This window comes from Strigops habroptila, chromosome 3, assembly GCF_004027225.2.
Source record: "Strigops habroptila isolate Jane chromosome 3, bStrHab1.2.pri, whole genome shotgun sequence".
Taxonomy (NCBI): Eukaryota; Metazoa; Chordata; class Aves; order Psittaciformes; family Psittacidae; genus Strigops; species Strigops habroptila.
The window spans coordinates 26,258,762-26,279,974 of record NC_044279.2 but is presented as its reverse complement, the minus strand read 5'-3'; the positions used below and the strand labels follow the sequence as shown (position 1 = coordinate 26,279,974).

The following is a 21,213-nucleotide window of genomic DNA, read 5'->3' as shown; positions in this document are numbered from 1 at the left end:
CATTCACATTCTTTGCTGGAAGGGCATGTTGTTAGGTCGTGGTCAACTTGGGTATCCACGAAAATCCCCAGATCCTTTTCTGCCAAGCTGCTTTCCAGTTGGGTGGTGCACAGCAAGTAGCTGTGCCTGGAATCTTGTTTTCACTCAGATAGGTTATTTCCTGTTCCTCAGCTGATGGCTCTTTGTGAAACTCAACTAGAGGCAGCTGCAGCCTGATTCTCTTTCTGTATAAAGAATAGTCTTATCAGCATCGTGCTTTTTATTAGAAAGAAGTCAACAGCTATAACCCACCTGACTTCAGCTGTAAATTGTGGCCATCAAGTTTAAAGTAGTTCCCTGGGCTCCCTCTGCAGTCAATGAGAGAGGCACCTCCAGTCAGCAATTCACACTGTTTTAGAGAGATGTTTAAACGTGAAATGAATGACTTCATGAAGATGCTTCTTGATGGAGGTGGAGGGGCACAGATAAGAGATCTAAGTTAGACAGCTAAAAGCTGGATAAGGTGACTCCCACCATGCATTTCACCTTTCTGTGTATTCCTGAAGCTTCCTTCCTGTTTTGTGGGTTGATTGGGGTTTTTTGTTTTGTTTCTTAATCTCTACAATTACATCGATGATCTCTTCTTTGCCTATGGCAAGTGTTACAGGTCTGTTGATCCTTTTCATACCATTACAGTAATGGAGACATCTTGTGTTAATCATAGAATCATAGAATGGTTAGGCTTGGGGGGAACCTTAAAAATCGTCTAGTTCCAACGTGGCAGGGACACCTCCCACTAGACCAGGTTGCTCAAAGCCCCATCCAGCCTGGCCTTGGACACTTCCAGGTATGGGACATCTACAGCTTCTCTGGGCAACCTGTTCCAGTGTCTCACCGCTCTCACAGTGAAGAATTTCTTCCTGCTATCTAATCTAAATCTACCCTCTTTTAATTTAAAGCCATATCACTACATGCCCTTGTAAAAAGTCCCTCTCCTGATTCCTTGTAGGCCTTCTTTAAGTATTGGAAGCTGCTCTAAGGTCTCCCCTGAGCCTTCTCTTCTCCAGGCTGAACAAGCCCAACTCTCTCAGCCTGTCTTCACATGGGAGGTGCTCCAACCCTCTGAGCGTCTTCTTGGCCCTCCTCTGGACTCACTCGAGCAGGTCCATGTCCCTCTTGTGTCAGGGGCCCCAGAGCTGAATGCAGTACTGCAGGTGGGGTCTCATGGGAGCAGAGTAGAGGGGCAGAGTCACCTCCCTCAATCTGCTGGCCGCGCTCCCTTTGATGCAGCCCAGCACATGGTTGGCTTTCTGGGCTGCGAGTGCACACTGCTGGGTCACGTTGAGCTTCTCATCAATCCACACCCTAAGTCCTTCTTCTCAGGTCTCCTCTCAGTCCATTCTCTACGCAGCCTGTACCTGTGTGCTGACCCAGGTGCAGGACTTTTCACTTAAAACCATAGAGTATAAAACTAGTCTTGGTTTCCAGAAGGAGATTTAGTGATGTAGGCCATGACTGTTTAGTGAGACGGTGCTTTACTTTCTGGGGCAGTTGTCAGTAGGCTTCTTCAAGTGGCTAAGTGATGCAGTACCTACAAATGAGAGTCGTGGTCTGGTTGCTAGAATATTTATTCATCAGAATAGTTCATTAGAAAGGTATATGGACAAAACTCCATGGCCTCTGTATCTGGTACATCCTTGCCAGGCTGCATGTCTTTGTACAGCTTTTATTTCATGCAACTTTCTCATGGTTTTTCCTGTGATATTTTTGCAGGTGTGCTACTGCCTATATTCTCTTGGCTGAAGAGGAAGCAACAACAATTGTAGAAGCAGAGAAGCTGTTCAAGCAAGCTCTGAAAGCTGGAGAGGGCTGCTACAGGCGCAGTCAGCAGTTACAGCACCATGGTGCCCAGTATGAAGCCCAACACAGTAAGTTTCTTCGGAGGGAATAGCCATTTCTAAATGGAGAGAAGTTCCAGGGAGTTCTTCAGGGTTTGTGGTTTTGTGTTTTTTCTTTTCGCTCTCAGAACTATGTACTAAGTATTTAACATTGGCTGGAAAAGAGAGCCAGACTTCAGTGTTTTTGCTTGATCCAGTTCCTGAGCTAGTAGTGCTCAGATTACAGATACACCTTTTCTTTTGTGTGGCAGAAAATACTGTAGCATGTACTTAACTGAAAAGAAAAGGTAGCAGAGTCAAAAGGTATCAGAGATCTGATATTAAGAAAATGCTGGACACTGGTTTAGGAAGTTGCTCATGGGCTCATGTTGTGAAAAGGCAGTAAAGAATGATGGAAACAGGAGTGAAGTGATGCTTTGCCAGCTTCTTTCCATCAGCTGTGAGGGTAAATACATACACCACATTGTTCTGTGTAAAAGTTAGCGAGACCCATTAACCAGTGTGACGTTTGGAAAGTGAATTGCGTACATTATGAAAATTCACAGAAACATAAAAACTAACAACTGGAATAATACAATGCTCTATTTAAAATAGTGCTCTATTTAAAAAAACATAAAATAAGCAGATTTAGCTGCTGTGATGATATTTATGATACGCATTTTAAACATAAGAAAATACATGAGGGTTCACTGCTGCTAAATGAATGAAAAGATAAATAAAGCAGTCTAGGTTACTTCTAGTCTAAACCAGCTACCTCAGGCAAAAAAATAACACCAATTAATTACAGAAGGAGAAGCACTAACATACTTTGGGCATCTTCAAGTTTTCAGGACCTGAATTCACAGCCTCTGGCTATCACGTAATTTGAAGATTGCTGATAAAAATTGTACATAGTGAAATTGTTTGTGATCTCTGGTTTCAAAAGTGTACACAAGTCTATACCTGAAAACCTGAGGTTTTGTAAAGCTTGGGGATAGTATTTTAAACATTTGTTGGTTATAAAATGATATTTAGGATTACTTGCGTATTTTTGGTGAAAATAAAAATATAGAGCAGCTGAGCCCTTGAAGCGATTTTCAGGCTGTAGCAGGGTTATGGTTGTCTGTGAAACCTTGATTTGTTCACTCAATCCATCCTGAGTGCAGAAAATAACAGCAATTCTATGAAAAATACACAATAAGAGTAATTAAATACTGTTGCGATGCTTATGTCCAAGATAACTTGGCGAAGTTTGTGCAGGCATAGAAGTATGGTATTTTTGTAACCTGTGTGTGCTAGGTGGCTACTGTCATCATCAAATTTGATACCCTGAACCTTCAGTATTACAGCAGAAGAGGTAACCAGTTGAATTGCAAAATTAAATACATTGCCACAGAACAGGAGGGGCTGAAAAGTGACTGCCAGCTCTGATTGTGGCTTCAGAAGGGGCTAGGTGGTCGCACTTCTCTATGCCACCCAGTCTCCCCTTGATAATGTCAGTGCGCACCCAGAAGAGTTAGAGAACTTCCAGCCTCAGATGGTGCCTTGGACACAGGGATTTCAGGTAGGATTCTCTTGATTATGTGCTGGTCTTCTGCATGGCTGGCAAAGGTGAAGAGGTCGGCTCTCTTCAGAGAGGGAGGACCATGGACAGATGTGATGCAGTTCCATGGTTCTGAGATGTCTGTCATTCCATTTCTGGCCCTTGAAGCTGACTTTGGGATGAAAAGTGGGCATCTCATCTCTTACAGTGAAAAACGCTATGTAATTTTTTGAATAGCAGATTGCTCTATATTTCTGTTTATTTACAGATATTTATTTACAGATATGTATACAGATACGTTTATGAATGTTCGTCTCATTCATACAGTATTTCACATTAGACTGTGAATTTTAAGAGTAAATAATGACTTTGGCTACCCAACTCAGCCTTTTTCAAAAGGTGCTAGTTTATAGAAAGCATGGGCAATCTTTTTAAGGTGGCTCATGTTAGGCACCCCAAATCATTACACACCTCTGAAAATTTTGCCTGAAAGGTTGTCTTAATTTCATAGTTAGTAAATGCCTTTTGACTATTCTGACTGAAAAGACTGGAAAGAAGCATGGCCTGAAATGTGTACCTCTTAGTTTCACTACATAAACATGTTAAAACAGATGTAGCTAATAAATTGTTTATTAAATCTATAGGAATCAATACAGATACAAGGAATTACATAAGCTAAAGAAATTCCTTCCCTCCCTTACTTATTTATGCTTCTAAAAGTCAAACCTTTCAACCTGCTGCTTAATTTGTCTGAAAATTGTAATCACAGTTTTAAAACAATTTGTAGGAACTTGGAATGTTTCAGTGTACATCTTGTTCTTATTATGACAGACTTGAAAATGTTAGGAGCAGACTAAAATCTTTACAGACTGCATGCTATACACAAAGATCATTTGTAGCAGGTGTCTTACATTTTCACAATAAGGTAATTTTATAGATGATTAGCTGTCTGCTCATTTCCTGTTGGTCCAGAAGCATGTTAGGAGTTCAGATTGGAATTACAGGGAAGAGAATGAGAAATGAAACAAGTAAGAATTCTCCAAGAGAATAATTATTGCAGCTGCTTAGTTTATGTCATCTTTGCTGGTAGGGCATCTTCCAGCACATAGGACTCTCATATGTGAAATGTGTTAATTTGCCATCCGTAATTAGTGGAGTGAGGAATTTGAAGATGGTAATTGGGTAACAAGTAAAGGCTCTGTAAACAGAAGGTCAAGGTATACTTATTTTCTTCTAATCATTAAGAAAAAGACTGTTAGAGGATGAGGATTTGTTTTGCTACCTCTCCTATTAACAAGCACGTACATCATGACTTACAAAAAAACCAAGCTGGATATTATGTGCATTTTCGTGGATGCTCTTGTCTTATCCATGTATGTGAATGGGTAAGTAATTTAATGCTGTGTGTGTGACCACAGAGTTTTGTGCCACTGTTAACTTCATAAGGGTTCTCCTTGCCTCACTTGATTGCTTGATGGTCTGTAACCTACAGCATTCTCTGTACCTTCAGATCTGCTTGTATGTCATAGATGTAAGGCCAACACATGGGTCCTTATTTATACCACTGAATATCTGGAATAATTCCACTGATTTCAGTGATGTTATGTCACATCTAAATCAGCAGAATTTGGTAATTTTTCATTAAAATTCTTGTGAAAGCATTGGTGATAGCTAATAACAAAAAAAATGGCAAGAAAAACGTGTTTCCTTTTGTATAGGAATGTTAAATGAACCTTTGTTTTATCTTTTTTTGTCTTAATACTGTTTCTTTTTCCTCTTATACAGGAAGGGACACCAATGTGTTAGTTTATATTAAAAGGAGGCTGGCAATGTGTGCAAGGAAGCTGGGAAGGACCAGGGAAGCAGTGAAAATGATGAGAGATGTGAGTTTGGATTTGTTTTGCATGTGATATTTAGATAATAGTAGCTAGAAATCATACACATTTGCTTACAAGTTAACAACCATTCCTGCTGCATGCAGCACTGCTGATAGTAATTTTGTGTGGGTAATAAACGTAAAGATTAAGCTAAGAGATCATTTATATACAAGGTTGCGAAAGCAACACTTTGAAGTCATAAAATACCAGATGGACAGTTGTCCATACAGACTGTCTTTCTCATCCTGGTACATGTGCAGTGGAGTACAGTCTTTTATTGTTTGATGATGAAGTTACGAACATTTTTTTCTGAAGCATGTAATGAATGCTGCTAAGTTAATAAACAGGTCTTAAGGATTCTGTTTGCTCCTTGCAAAGCTGCAGTTTGGCTCTGTGCATTATTTACATCACACTGTGCACACCTGAGAACAGTGTTATTTATTCATGCAAAATCTATTACTGAGAAGTCAAGCCGAAGTAATTAATCTAAATGAACTGATTTCCCTCTGAGATGGATGGTGGCTATATCCCTGTTTTGAAGGCAGGGGAACTACCAGTGGTAGTCCCAGTGTAGCTACAAAGCTACAAAATTTGAAACAAACAATAGCTATTTTGGGGATGGCAGGAGGGGCAGCTGCCACATAAGGCACTGTATGTATTTCAGGTATGTAAAATGCGCAAGTTTAGAGATAGCTGCAAATGCCCAACATTTCTTCAAGCGAGATCCCCTGGATGCAGATTGGGAACACAGTTCTTTGAGGCAGTGACTTGCCTCACCTGAGGTAAGATGTCTGTGACAGGAGGAGGAATGGAGTCCTAGAGCTCTGAACAGATGGTGGTAGAGCTGCTTACCAGTTTCCTGCGTCCTCCTTTCTCACACTGGGTTTTCTAAGAAGACCCACAAAAGTGAGGTAGAGATGAATCTAGCAAAATACGGAGTTCTGCAAATTAAGCTGAAGGACCTAGATTTTAAATGCACTAAATGGAATCCCAGACCAGAATGAAGCACCTGTAAAGTGTGCTTTATGCAGCTCAGATGAATGGTCCTAAAACTTGCTTAGTGAAAAAGAAAGTTCTCATTGCAAGTCAGTGGGAATTGTAGTATAAAAAGGCAAGTGACTTTCTCTGGAGCTGAGGCACTGGGCATCAGTAGGGCAAGTAAGTCTGCCAGCTTAGAATCCAGCACCCAGCATCTCCTGGAACCAGGACACTCAGGAATGTTTTTTGAAAACACTGAGCAGAGTTCATCATAGTAATGCAGGTTCTCCTCCTAAATAATCTACCAGATGGCAAGTGGTGAGTAATTTTGTTTCCTCTCACTCCCCAGAATCACGAGGATAGATATCCCAGACAGAAGTGCTGAAAAAGAACTTGTCAAAAACCCAGCCACTGTATAGCTAGGAGTGTGAGAAAGAGGGATGAGGAAGAACGACCTGTTTTGCAGTCCTGTGGTCAGATGGGACAATGTTCATTTCAAAAATGTTGGGTTTGGTCCAGCCAGCTCTACTGATTCTTCATGAATTTTGTTGCACAGGCACTCTGGGACAAATACTGAAATGTTCAGGGACAAACACTGGAATTCTAAGTTCTGGCATTGATATACGAGAAAGATAAAATTTTGAATTTAACATTCAGATGTCACACATCATAATTAAGGCAGCTTCTGGAGCTTACGATGGGCTGCTGAATGTGTTTTGTGATTTGTAGATAGGGCTATGTGGAACAAAGACTCTGTGACGCTGCCTTCTGCTGATGTCACTATGTATGGTTAATTCTGTATGCAGAGCACTGGATTCAGGGAACTTAGGTGGTCCCTCTAGGGAGATCCTCGGTTTCTCATGCAAGTGGGACCCAGAAAGTTTTGATGTTAATGAATGGCTCATTTTGTCACTAGAGAGAAAATTGTGCATGGTTGAAGTTAGGCACAATGTGGATCTCGAAAAGCAGCAATGACAGGGAGAGCCAAAGTCATCGTTTGTTAGACAGTTGAAGGACAGAAAATGATCTTCTCAATAGGAATGTTTTACTAAAATGAAAGGACTGGATGCAGGACAAAGGAAGTATAAGGATAGAATTTCAGCTTCTAGAGCTTCAGCTCAGATGAATGTATTCTGTATTTTTCCACACACAGACAATAAGCGAAATCCTCAGAACTGAATTTAGATGCCTCTAGAGCTCTTCATTATAAGCAAGCAGAGCTGAGAATTAGCAAGTCCCTAGATGATATATAAAAGCAGCAGTATATCCAGGTCACAACTCCAGTATATTGGGAGCAAGAATAGGGTCCAGTCAGCTTTGCAGATGCTTTTCTTAGACTGACTTGGAGCTACTTATTTCTGATGAATGCATATCCTCCATTTCTTTATAGAAGATGTAAATAATATGAAGAAGTTTGAAGAACATGAATATGTCATTGAACGTTTCTGTGTGATTGATGAGGGAGGAGATGAATTTAGTCACCCTAAAAAGAATACGAAGAATATGTTGGCTGGGGACTGCTGAATCTAGCATCAGGGGACAAAGGGCGGAGGCCCTGTTTGTGTTTGAAAGATTGAAAACAGGTTTCTCAAGACATGGAACAAGATGGAAATGAAGTGTTAAGAGGCTCATGACGCCATCTGGGAAATATGATTGGGATGTAGTGAGTCTTTGCCACTTTGAAAAAATAAAATAATTCAGAGTGTTTAATTCATTGCATACATGAGGCCATCTTGAGGACATTACTGATGGATTACATTGTCTTACTTGAATTTTATGTAAGAAAAGACAGATCCTGCTTAAAACACCTTAATGGAAAGAAAATGAGTTGTTGGTGACTTAAATAAGGTTTTGATTTTATGGTTATATACACTGCTGATAAGAAAATCATATCTTAATACTATAAAAACCAGTTTGTGTAAAACTGTTTAAACCCAGGGTTTTTAATTTTAAAAAATAGAGTAGGAATTTCTGTTGCTTCTGTGATTAATTTTGAGATAGGATTTTGTTTCTGGCTTGGCTGCTTGGATGTCATCTAGTTGAGTTGAGTTGAATTGATGAGAATTACGAACCTGTAATTTTCATGGAAGCATGTAATTGCATCATAAATAGGTGTTGCTTTTGCTTGTATTTCTGATGATGATTATTTACTATATTTTGCTATAGAAACCAGCAGCTGTCACTATTTGTATATATTGAGTTCACTTGTGATCTCATTTTGATTAGTGTATTGTTGGAAGAACTCCAGTCAATGGAGTTACTCCAGTTTTATTCCTCTTTCTACAGAGCATGATTTGGTCTGTGAGGGAACTAGATCTCTTTTACTGTTCCTGAGGAGAAAGTCTACAGTGCTGGTTGTTATATTTGTTGTGCTGAGTATGTTAAAAGGATTTAAACAAGGTTGTTCTAAATGACATTGCAGAAGGCATGCTAGTGGACAGAGTGAACAGAAGCTCTTAATTGCTTGCCCTGTCAGAGAGAACATGAAAGAAACTCATTCTAGAATGTCTTTTATCTCCTACCCCATAGCCCTGTGCTCCCCTCAGGACTGTTTTGTGTTCTTAAACAGTATACTTTTCTGAGACACAGTGGAATTATAACTTGCCCCATGCTTTGCAGCTTTATTTACAGACGAGTGGGTTTTAGAAAGAGAAGAGACTTTCTGGGTCTTTTCTCAGCTCTGGAGAAGAATAGAAACAAAAATGCTTTTTAAGGGTCAGAAAAGTACATTTCTGGGATCAGTCACATCTCCTGAGAAATTACTCTTCAGATCACAGTAGATGATCTAAAGAGATCTGAAGAGATCACCTAGAAGTCTAATTTTGTGTACCTAGCTCTGAAAACTTTGCTGAGGATATTTCAGTTAAATATGTTTGTGTTCATCTTGGTACCCACCTGCAAACTCCAAATGCGTATTTTGTGCCCCAGGAGACACTAGGGAATTAATCAGTACCTAAGCAGCTTGTACTGTTAAAGTGCTAAATGGGAATCAAAGGGGTCCATGGCAAGTTCTTTTAAATACTTGGGGTGCCCTGAGCATTTAAAATGGTTATGTCACTTGAAGGCTTCAAAAAGGTGCTCAACCATACTAAATCAAATTTAAGGCTATGAGTAGGTTGGGTTTTTATCTTTTTATGACCAGTGGTATTAGTGATTTTTGCCAGTGTGATGGTTCTGCAAATCTAGCATACTTTCCTGGCAACCTCCTTTGCTGGGCTTTGAATAGGGTTTTCTGTTCAATATTTTCTTCAGTTCTGTATCCTTGCGTGCACGGCTGATTTCCCCTTGGGTAATAGGAACACAGAGCTGGGACAGTGTTCTGCACCTTGAATTACCAAGCTGTGTGAAACAGAGATTACTAATTGCTAATAAAGATGTAATGTTCTCTAGCTATTGAACAACACACTTCTGCAGCTACTTGTATTGCAGCTACTGTCTCTCTCCCAAATACTTCTGTGCTTGAGGCAAGGATTAGCGAGTTAGGTTCTTTGGCTTGTGTTAAACGGGCCAGGTTAAGCAGGCTGCTCTGCTTGAGGGCAGTTCTAGCTTTATTAACATCTGCAGCAGTTATTTAAAGTACCATATATTAAAATTTGAAGGAAAAGCACATCTCGGTTAAATGAGCCCAAGGGTGATCTTACAAATTTTAGAAGAGTGTTAGTTTTGTGAATGGTGATGTTTGCCATTCTCCACCACAGAGTAGTGTCTTCAGTTAATTCTTGTTCTGAGACACAAGCCCTGCAATAACAGCAAGTGATAAATGCTATGTTTAATATTTCAGAGTTAAATGCTGAGTTTAACATTGCTGAGTGTAACATGTCTGTATGTTAAAACGTGGTTTGTTTTGTCACAGATTCACATGTTACGGGCAGGGGCGGGGGGGTAGTTTAGAACATCCCTCATTTGAATGGACTCAAGCAAAACGGAGGCTACCGTGAGTCCCCTGATGGTGCTTATCTCTTCCTTTCACCTGCACGTGACCCAGGCCCCTGACTTTTGTCATGACTGTGATCCTGCTCAAACCCCTCCAAAACTAGAAATTTGGTGACTACTGCCTAAACCAGTTAATAATCATAGAGTCATAGAATTGTTAGGGTTGGAAAGGACCTTAAGAGCATCTAGTTCCCACCCCCTGTTACGGGCACGGACACCTCACACTAAACCATGTCACCCAAGGCTCTGTCCAACCTGGCCTTGAACACCGCCTTGAACACCGCCAGGGATGGTGCATTCACAACTTCCTTGGGCAACCCATTCCAGTGCTTCACCACCCTCACTGTAAAGAACTTCTTCCTTATATCTAATCTAAATTTCCCCTGTTTAAGCTTAGGCCCATTACCCCTTATCCTATCACTACAGTCCCTAATGATGCTTCTCTCATAAATTAAGGGCTTCCAGCATTGTGATTCTCTGAAGATAGAAGGGATTCACATAGTCTTGGTAGGTGCCCTGGTAGCTTGGACTTCTTTTTGTCCCTTGCATCACTCTGTGTTCAGGGGCTTTGTATAGTGCTTTAATTGTGCTCTTTCATCTCTCTGGAATCTCCTAGCTCATTTTTGAGCTACTAGATAATTTCCTCACTTTAATTTCATTTAAAAACCTACTTCTAAAAATATGGCAAAGTTTTGCAAAAAGTACTTTGGGATGATGCAGGTAAAGGAATGTTTTTGAAGTGGGCTATGAGTAATGACTTGATTTTCATGCTTTATAAAGTTACTAATCCTTGATGTAACAAACCTTAGAATTTATCACTGGTAGTACTTTTATGTGATGTCATTGTTTAGTAGCAAATGTACACCTGGAACAACTTGTGCTCTTCTGGTTTCATGCCACATCTGCCTTTAAAATTCTCTTTATTCCTGAAATACATGCATTTTTGCAACACAGTCCGAATAACAGCATTTCCATAATTATATTCCTTAAAGAACTCAGGTCATACTCTGAAGGCTTTAATCCTCCAATTAAGAGAGAACATAAAGGCTGCATGTTCTAGCATATTTCCTTAGATTTTACATATTCAGTAAGATATTTTTCACTCTACTGACTCATTGGTAACCCTACATTAAAAAGAAGTCATATTATCTGTGAATATTACGGAGCACTAGGACTAAATTCACATTTGGCAAATAACGAATGGAATGTCAGCAAATTTTATATATGTGCCATTCCACAGTTAGTGTAGACTAGATCTGGGTCTCTTTTCTGACGCTCTGAAGTTCAACCACTAGATGACATGTCAAATTCCCTGAATTCCACATATAGATGAAAATATATAGGTCCTACTGCTAATCATTTCCAAGCTCCAAAAGAACAGGATCTGGCAGATTTTTCTTCTTAGTTCCCATCCTCTCAGAGCTGTGGAAGAGTAGCTGTGGAGCTGCTTCCAAAAAAAATAGTGATTATTTGCCAAAAGGAATGCAGCACATAAAGAAATGTGTGAAATGTCAGAATTCTACTTCTGCTGTAATTAAGCAGAACTTTATTTCAGATAATTTTCCAACTATGAGAACTATGAGAGTGTCTGTTTACATCACATGAATCTCACTCACAAGACGACCATGCTGGAATGATTTGCAGTTTTAGTGTAATTTTTAAGCCTCTGACCATTGTTAATAGAGCCTTTTTGTGTGCCAGCCTTAGTGTGCTGACAGTGCTTCTATTCTTGCCAGGTGAGCTGGCCAGGAGGAAAACTTAAGCATTAGTGTATCAGAGAGTCAACATGTTGCAAATGCCTCAAGCCCAGGTTAAGCTTCTGTCAGAGCTTAGACGTCTGAAAGCTCAGCTGTAGACAATGAAGCCCACAGAAATTGAGGTTTCTGTTTTTCTACTCAGAAATGGCTTAGAGTTGTACCTTTTCTACCTTGTTCAGTTAACAGCTCTTACAGATAACAAGCCATACACCAGAAAGCAGTTTATGTGAAGTGCTTGTGAAAATAACAATGCTATCCATACTGTGTGCTTGATTCTTCAGTGGTGGTAGACAGTTGCACTTAGAAGATGGCAGCCTCAGTCATTCCTCTCTTAGGAGACAGATTTTACCATTTCAGATATTCCCTGTGGGAACAGATACACTAGGAATTGAGGTTGTAACAGTTTCAGTGATTACATTGAATTTCCCTTGTTTGCTTATAGCTTTGTTTGTTCTTTTTCAGTTGAATTAATTTTTCATATTTATGAGTGTATTCAGTTAAATACACTGATCTAAAATGTTTTTGTTTGAGAAGATGTAATTATAAGCAGCAGTGAATGGTTGCATGCACTACCCCTAAAATATGTGACTATGCATACAGCCGTAATGCAAATGGAGAATAAATGTGTCAACACCAGGTTGTAAATAATATCATTCATTTATCCACCTCTATATTCCCTGGAGTCCAGTCTAGTCATAGGCATAAGCTGTAGCTTAAAGCTGTTTTCCACACAAATAATGTATCATTGCTAATTGATGCATGATGTTAATGTCAGCACAGGGAGAATAACGGATGCAACAGTTAAAGCTACATTCCTTGAAAATGTTTCAAAAATTAGATCTAAATGAGAAAGTGCTGGTGACTGAAATATTCTCAGGGAAGGGAGCACTCTTCATTAAACTGTTCTCTGAGAGATAAAACTTGTTCCCGATCCAATAAATCAGATGTGGCTTTCCTTGTACCATAAAGCATTTTTTGTGATCATCACATTTTCATATCCATCACAAAACCATTGAACCTACACCCTGTAACATGGGTTGGGGTGAGACTGAGAATACAATCCTCCCAGGACTAGTGATAAGATACCCAATTGTGTCAGACTTATTTCCAGAATTTTTCTGCAAACTTATACCCCCAAAATATTGTTTATCTAAAAAATTAAAGTTAATAATTATCTGCAGAAGCTACCATTTCTGTATATTTACAGCATAGCTAATGAATCTTTCAATGAAAAGCACTTCCACTTTCTACACATGCACCTGTTTTCCCGCCAAACATGCAGAGCAATTAGAACAGAATATGGGCTAACCCAGCCCCAGGTCTGAATTTCATCACTAGAAAGCCTCTTGACCAATACAAGTTCAAAGTAAAAGCCTTGTGAACATAGATTTGGTGTGATGTTCAATAACTGTTTGAACATCCTTATATTGTAATTAGGGAATACTTTCATAGCCATGTGGTGTCTGTTTTCATATGAGAATAAGCTTTGCTCCGTGAACCGCAGCTCTTTCATACCAGCTGAGAAACCTGCTAACTGGAATTTTACAATTATCTTGGCCCGTGGCAGAGGGGACAGAAAGAACTAGATGATCTTTAAGGCCCCTTCCAACCAAACCATGCTATGATAATGAATCTTTTAGTCCTAAGTAATGTTTACATGAAAAGCTGTAGCGGCTCTGGTGAGAAATCCTGAGGGCTGAATTTAATGGCTGTCTCTTGGGATCTTAAGGTGTGGAAAAAGATGATAACAGAGTCTTCATCTTTTCTTTAAGGGCAGTGCTTGCCACTCAAATGAAAGCATCTGTCTGGTTACAGTTGGCGTAACAAGAATTAAAATTGATAAGCCCAACTATTTGGAAACTTCCGGTCACTTCAGTGTTTGGTCCAGTTGGTCACTCTGTTTGCTTAACAGAAAATAAATCTTTGGGTGCAGAGGGAGGTCTGTGCATCTTAAACCGGAGTCCACATTAGAACTCATGCTGTACAGGTCTGGGGAACTCGAGGGTGCATTCTTCATACAGTGTTCAGGGATAACGTGCCCATCTTTACATCTCTGTGTGGAGCATGAGCCAGCCTTACTCACCTCCCTCATCTGCTAGGGAGGGGAGCAGGCTCATGGCCCTCTCTCCATTGCTCTTCAGCATGATGCAGAATGTGGCCTGCCCTGACCATTCAGCAGGCCTATGTTGCAACCTTTGTGTCACTGTTTTATTTCCCCAGTGTTTGCGATGACCTGTCATGATATTCTTCCATCTAAGTGTCTTTAATTTCTGGGAAATTTCTCAAAAACCAAATTTTTACTGTGATTGAAAGTTATTTGCAGTGAAAACTATATACTCTACATCTTGCAATGACAGAAAAATCAGTTCATGTCCTCTCTTCTTTTTTTTTAATAGCAAACATGCTGTTGTTTGTGCACAGTCGCTGTTTGAATAGCTGAGTGGCTATTTGGAGGTGTTTTATTTTTGCAGCTACAATATCAACCGAGTTCATAGTAACTGGGTGTATTTCTTAACATTTGACCTTTCACAGATGAAACCTCTATTAACACTTGTCAGTTTGGAGGCCTGGCAGTCCAAAAAGTGACCTTTATTCTGCTGCTGTCTTAGGCAGGGTTTATCACTTTGACAGAACCTAATTAAAATAGAAAAAAAAATGATCAGTGAGTGATGTCAGTGTGAAACAGAGAACTAGAGTGAGAGCTTTTACTGGTCACAGTTCATCTATAACTAGCTGCTGCTCTTCCCTTTTCTTCACTGATGGAGGGAACGTTATTCTGCCAGCCATTACTCCTTCTCAATGAGCTGGGATAATCTTTCTTAATCCCTTGGAAAGGTTTCTTTGTAATATGTTCATTCTGAACTTTCGATCGCTATTTACGTAGGGCCAGGTTCTGTCATTCTTTTTCCTGCCAAATAGTAGCTTCCTCTGTTAAAAATGCAATCATGAGTAAGGCCAGGAATGAAGAGAAGTAGGCTCTATGATGGATCCCTAACTGATGAATCCAACTATGTGAATTTTCACCTGCAGTGAGCTATTTTTTTTCATGAGCAATGACTTAAACTTCTTATTTTATTGTCAAATCCTTCCATTTGCCTAGATGAGCACCAAGGCCTGTGGTCCATTTTTTTGTAAAATGGAGGAAGACAAAAGCCTGCAAACTGTGCAGTTTTGTTTGTGTTCTTTTTCACAAGTTCAGCTCCTGCCATTGAAAAAAGGAGCATGATGGCCATCCCCATGCCATTAGCATCAAAAATTCAGTGAGCTCTTTCAGCTCCCGTCTCAGTGATCATGATTCCCACTGGAAATTTATATAATTGGTTGAAAAAAGGACTGCCGTCCCTGCCTTTGATGCTTTAATAATCCTTAAACTGCAGCAAAGTCAATACTATCCAAATAGCCAAATTAGACAAACTTATCCCTTAATGTCAGAATAGTTCTTATATTAGCTTATGCCAGACTGTTAATATTAGGAAGAAATTCTCTGTGCTTTGCATCTGTGATTACCTGTTAAGGTCTCTTTGTTAACAAAGTGAAGAAACTCTAGTGTATCATCTGTTTTTCATTTTCTAAGGTTCTTCGTGACCCTCCACCCCTCTTATTTCAATCCTGGCTTATTTTTGTTTATGTTGCCTGTTTGTGATATTAAGATTTGCTGGCTCTCATCAGTTTCTCTATTTCTGTCTTCAAAGGCAGGTTTATTAAGTGACAGTTTTTTCAGGTCCAGCCTGTTATTTTCAAATGGAGCAAGGCTGACCTTGAATCATTATCTTTACTTCACTTGTTACAGTATTTCTGTTCTCATAAACCATCTTGGAGAGACTGTAAATCATAGTGTTCCCCTGCAAGTTCCTGTGAAGAACACAAACTGAAGAACAGTAATATCAGATCCACACGGTGTGGGACCTTTTTCTGCTGAATGTACATGATGTAGGCAGTTAAGGTATAAGAACAATAAAGAGACACAAGGAAGCAAGGATCTCTTAACACTTCAGTTCTTTAGAGAATCATTCTGACAATAAAAATATTATCTAACCAATTCTGCAGTAAAAACCATGGATGTTTCTTAGTAAGTGTGGCCTCAAAAAGGAGATGTGATAGAGTATGAGCTTCAGTCGTTTGGACAGAGCCTTGAACCACGTGGTTTAGGGCAAGGTGTCCCTGCCCATGGCAGAGGGGTTGGAACTAGATGATCTTAAGGTCCTTTCCAACCCTTACTATTCTATGATTCTATTGATTCTATAATCTATGCAGACACCAAAACTGAGGATGTCTAAGAACAAGTCCCTGGTACCTCTCAAAGGGTTAGTTTGTAAAGTAAAGGCACTTATATATGAAAGGATTAGATTATTTTAACTACATGTTTCATTCAGTTTCTCATACAACATGGATTCTTTAGATATAGTGTTAGATCTGTATGAACTTTACCTTTCCTATTATTGCTGCCTTTTTTTCTTTTTCTTTTTTTCCTTTTTTTTTTGTTTTTTTTTTTTATATTGGCCACAATAGCAGTTGTGTCCTAAAGTATCCATAATTGCAAATCCTAATAGCACATACATTATAATGTAGTCACATATATGTAAGCTTCTTCTCTTTGCTTTTCAATGCATTTTCTGGTTTTTTTTTTTTTTTTTCCTACTAATATACCAGAGAGGTGCTGGATTACTTACTACAGATATACAGAAGCTACATTGTTGAAGATTCTTTTTCAGTACAATAAGATAACTCTTCTTCACTTTGAAGAAGCCTCTTAAGTCTCTTGAAGGAGAGTTATGTATTCAGGCAGCTGTGTTCCTGGATTTGAATAATTACATCCTTTGCAAAGTGTGTCTTGCCAAGAAACCTGACCCAGTGTCCATTCAAAACTCAGAAATAGTGAACTCTGGGAAAGAGTCAAGAACAAAAGGAACTTAGGGGTTTAAAATCGGTTTTGGTTATTTCAGTGCATTTTGAACAAGAAATCTTTTCCATGTTAATAATCTAACCCTTTCCTATGTTATTGACTTTAGCTGATGAAGGAGTTTCCTCTACTGAGCATGTTTAACATCCATGAAAACCTGCTAGAGGCTTTGTTGGAACTGCAAGCATATGCAGACGTCCAGGCAGTTTTAGCAAAGTATGATGGTAAGTTCATATATATTTATATTTTCTCTATATGGTACACACAGAAGCAATGTTTCTAGATCAGACTCTTGGGCACAAGCTTCATAGATGCTTTTACACAGTCCTTAGTCAAAAAATTAAATATTGTGCATTATTTTTGCCAGCCCATGCTTTATTCATTGTACAGGGTAATGGAACTCACTAGCAGCTCTTCAGTGCTTTCTTTGCTTTCTATTGATGTTTAAAAGTTCTGTTAGGTTCTGCAGACTTTTTATTGCATGCTATTCAGACCTTGTCTGAAGGAAGGATTATCAGTTCCCGTGTGGACTTTGACATGAATGTTGATTTAGTAGCATACAAGTGTTTTACAGACATTAATTGATTTAACTTGACAGCAGTTTAGTGAGTAGCTGACTTCATGTCTTATGGGAAAACTTGGAAAGCTCAGAAGATTAGGTGAACTTTTCGCATTAATTTTCAGTATTTTTCAGTAAACATTGGTTTGTGCAGCATTAGATCACTTTTTATGTTCAAATCACAGCTCCTGCTGACTTCAGCTCTCGCCCTTTGAACTTGAATTCATGACACCAGAGTCTTAAACAGAGAAAGAACGGAGTAAGAAATGCCAGCTGGCATGCTTTGTTTAGTTTAAGTTAAATGGGTTTTCTTTGTATTATGTATTAACATTTGACAGAAACAGGAATATAATCCAGTTCTTTTGAGCAGCATTCATCAACTTGCATACTCTTCTGCCTCTCTTACCTGCCTATCCCAATCTTCTCTTCAGGATAGTGATGGTCATGGTACATCTCCTCATCCACTTTCCAACTCCTGTCTTACTAGACATTTTTTCCATCTACTCTTTTCTCTGTGGTTTCTGCCTCCTCTTCATTTGACTTTTCCTGCTGCATTGCCTGGGTGCCAAAGAGCGGAACAGTTAGAGCTTGCTATCAGCCCCAGTACTTGGCCCCATATCATCACATGGAACAGTGGCAAGGGGATAACGCAGAAGTTTATTGGGGTACTGACACCTGTGTACTTGGTGAGCAAAGAATCTTTGGAGGGTATACCAAAAAAATTGCAGAAGCTTCCAATGAGTATGTACTAACTGCTTACTACTAACATCTTGTAACTTAGGAAATTAAGATAAATTTTAATGAGGCTAGCAAGAAATCATTGGCTTGATACTAACATGATCCTTCTGCCAAATTTCAGACCTCTGCAGCAGACTGCAGCAGAGCTGAGGTTGTTTAACGCAAGATAAATAAGCATCTGATTACAGGCAACTGTATTCACTGCAATAGTCCAGCCTGGAATGTTTTAAACTCTTTCTGGAGTCAAATCATTCTAAGCAGAGCTAAAAATGTCACCCAGGCCCTTGAGTACTGCCATGCAGTAGCAGTAATGACTCTGGGAGAGATCTTCGCAGTGCTTAGTCTGACTGAAGCAAACTATAGTTACAGTGGTGACATCAGAGCCTTTCTTGTAGCTCCTTGTATTTCAGTATTCCTGTGACACAGGTGTAGATCCCGAACTTTATTTTGGCCTATGAAGACACAAGTAAAGAGAAGTGCCCATTTTTCTGCTCCAGGCACCACAGGATCTTGGCACCTTCTAGTCTGTAATGTAGTTATGAGATAGATAATAGTCCTGGAGATAACAGAACTGTGACAGAACAGGGAATTAAGCCATGCCCTCCCAAGTCTCAGACTAAACTTCTGTTCCAGCTCTACTTTTGCGTATTAGACTACTGAGGCCTAGTTTTACACAATACCATGGTGGCACTTTGTGTCATGGAAGTTGCTAAAACTTGAAGGCATGTTTTATTTTCTTAAAAGCATCTGATAGAATCAAAATTGAGGTCATAAATGTAACAAATGAGGCTTTTCAAAATAAAACTCCTCTGACTTTGAACCCATGCAGTTTCAGCTCATTCTTTGCCATATAGAAACAAAGGTGTGTGTGTACACTAGGTGTACGCAAGGACTGAGCAAACAGTCTTAACCAGTATAACCCTTATAGTTCTTGAGTCTCAGAAGGCCCATCTCAGGGAGTCTCAGCTCATTTTAGAACTCATCAGCTTCATGTGTTGTAAGATTTATTAGAATATAAAACAATGAACTCATTTATACTTTCCTATCTGCAGTTTCTGTTGGTCCCACTCCACTGCCTTTTTTTTTTGACTAAGACCAAACCTGATTTATTGTATTTTGATAACATATGAACAAATTATTTCCTTGAGCAGTCTGCCCCCACCCTGGGCTAGAAAGTTGGATCACATTTTGTGAAACCTCAGCCTCTGCAAGCGGACACACTGCTTTACCAAAAGCCATGTGTTAAATTGTGTTTATATTATGTACCTGGCAACAGAGCTGATGTCCATACTCATTATTCATGGAAAAAGGGCCTCATTAGTGGGACGGCATGCACTGTTGCTGAGCTACATCATTATGGTTTCAGAGTTCAGTGTCTGTCAATAGAGTACAGATGACCTCAATACTGTTGGAATTCTGAAAAGATTTTTGGCTCTGGTTTAACACATATCCACGTTATTTACAGCAGAAATAGTTATGGCTGCTAAAGAGACTGTTCTTGATGGAATAAGCTTCTGGTACGCATAGTAGATAAAGTTTCTCTGCTCCTCTATCCTTGCTTTTTAAACGGATTGTTTTCCAGTGGAGTAGGTCTACTTGTTGTGATGCTTAGAGCAAATGATTTATGAACTTCCCTGGGCAGCCAGTTCCTTTGATTGTTATTATCTGTAACCTGAGCACTGTGAAAACTTGGACCTTTCTGGAATTGAAAGTCAGATTTAAAAAAAATAAATGGCTGTGTATTTAGTCATAGTGATGCAATGGTTCCTCCCTGAACCCGTCCTTCCTTTCTGTTTTTTAAATGACAGTGTTTTCCAGTGAGACTGTACGCCTTCTGGTTTGCAGGAAGAACACCTTATAGAGATTGTCCTTTCACTTACCCCCTTTGCAAAGAAGGATGAAGACTATTGCACCATGTAGACAGAGTGCCAAATCCAGAATTCACTTGAGAAGATAATTTAGACCAAAAGATACATAGAAAGAAAGTGGAGTTTAAATACAGAAGGTCTCATTCTGCTTAGGCTGTGACACTTTTTTATTTGTTAACAGCTTACTTCAAAGAATCCTACTTTAAATTAGTGTCAAATCAAAATGCAGGCCTTTGAAGCAACACTTTAGAAAACAGAGTCTTCTTTGTCTTGGAATACTTTCAACTTAGTGAAATCCAAACAGTTCATGTTGAGAAATTAATTCTCTACAATGTAGCATATTCAGGACTACTCTCCTATCTCCAGTCGTTCTCTGTCCAAGTTCTTCATGTCCTTACAGACTTACAAAATGTGTAAATTCTATTTACATTGGACTCGAAGGCATTCCTTTTGTAGAGAGTTGCAGATTAATAAACTAATTGCATGGAGTCTTCAGTTACATTAGCTATGGTCTCCAGGATTTTTATGTGAATGTATATATTTGAGATCACAGCTCCACTCAATCAGTTTCATTACTTGTCATGATTATGTTTTGTATTTTTGAGAGTATGTTCTACCTGGTGGACCTAATTGAGTAGATGTTCTAAGTGCAAAAGGGGTTTTCTTCCGAGTTAAAGATGTAGCGAGTGGCAGTATGGAAGGAACCATCACTTCATGCGTACTATTTTATAATCCTTTTGTTTCTTTGAAAGAGAGACCTTAAGAGAAAGTTTAGCTAAGGTTATACCAAAGCCTAGTCTACCTTCTCCAAGAGATGCAGATCAGGTAAAACCTCCACTTTGTGTAACAGCAGTAGCAGGAGAATTGTTTGTCTTTTTTTCTTCCCATTGCATCGTTTTCAGGTTCTGCTTCTAAGAACTAGATTCTTTCCCTCATGTCAAAATCACTTGTCACTTCAACTAGGTCTCTGCATCAACTAGCTGTCTGTTTATACCTTCTGGTCTGTTTTTTTGCCATATGTTTCTGTGGGGGTTTTTGTTTTTCCTGCTTGTGCAAAAGCACGGAAAGTCTAAACTAATTATACTAATCTTACTCTTTCTAATCTCCTGTAGGAGAAATTATTCCTTCCCCTCTTTATGCATTTAGGATTGAAATTGGTCAAATCAAAGGGGCTGACATCTGCCTGGTCACTGAGATATGCACC

General features: G+C 39.3%; 1 protein-coding gene across 3 annotated transcripts in view; it reads left to right on the top strand.

Annotated features, from left to right (window-relative positions):
• The window catches only part of ST7 (suppression of tumorigenicity 7), a 145,556-nt gene that overhangs the window by 93,617 nt on the left and 30,726 nt on the right, over positions 1-21,213 (top strand). For all 3 annotated transcript variants that reach the window (XR_003990567.1, XM_030479549.1, XM_030479550.1), the window contains exons 7-9: positions 1,753-1,907; positions 5,185-5,282; positions 16,954-17,068. Coding sequence is in view for 2 of the 3 variants with exons in the window: in XM_030479549.1 (XP_030335409.1) it covers positions 1,753-1,907; positions 5,185-5,282; positions 16,954-17,068 (368 nt within the window). In the remaining variant the exon portion in view is untranslated. The remainder of the gene's footprint in view (positions 1-1,752; positions 1,908-5,184; positions 5,283-16,953; positions 17,069-21,213) is intronic.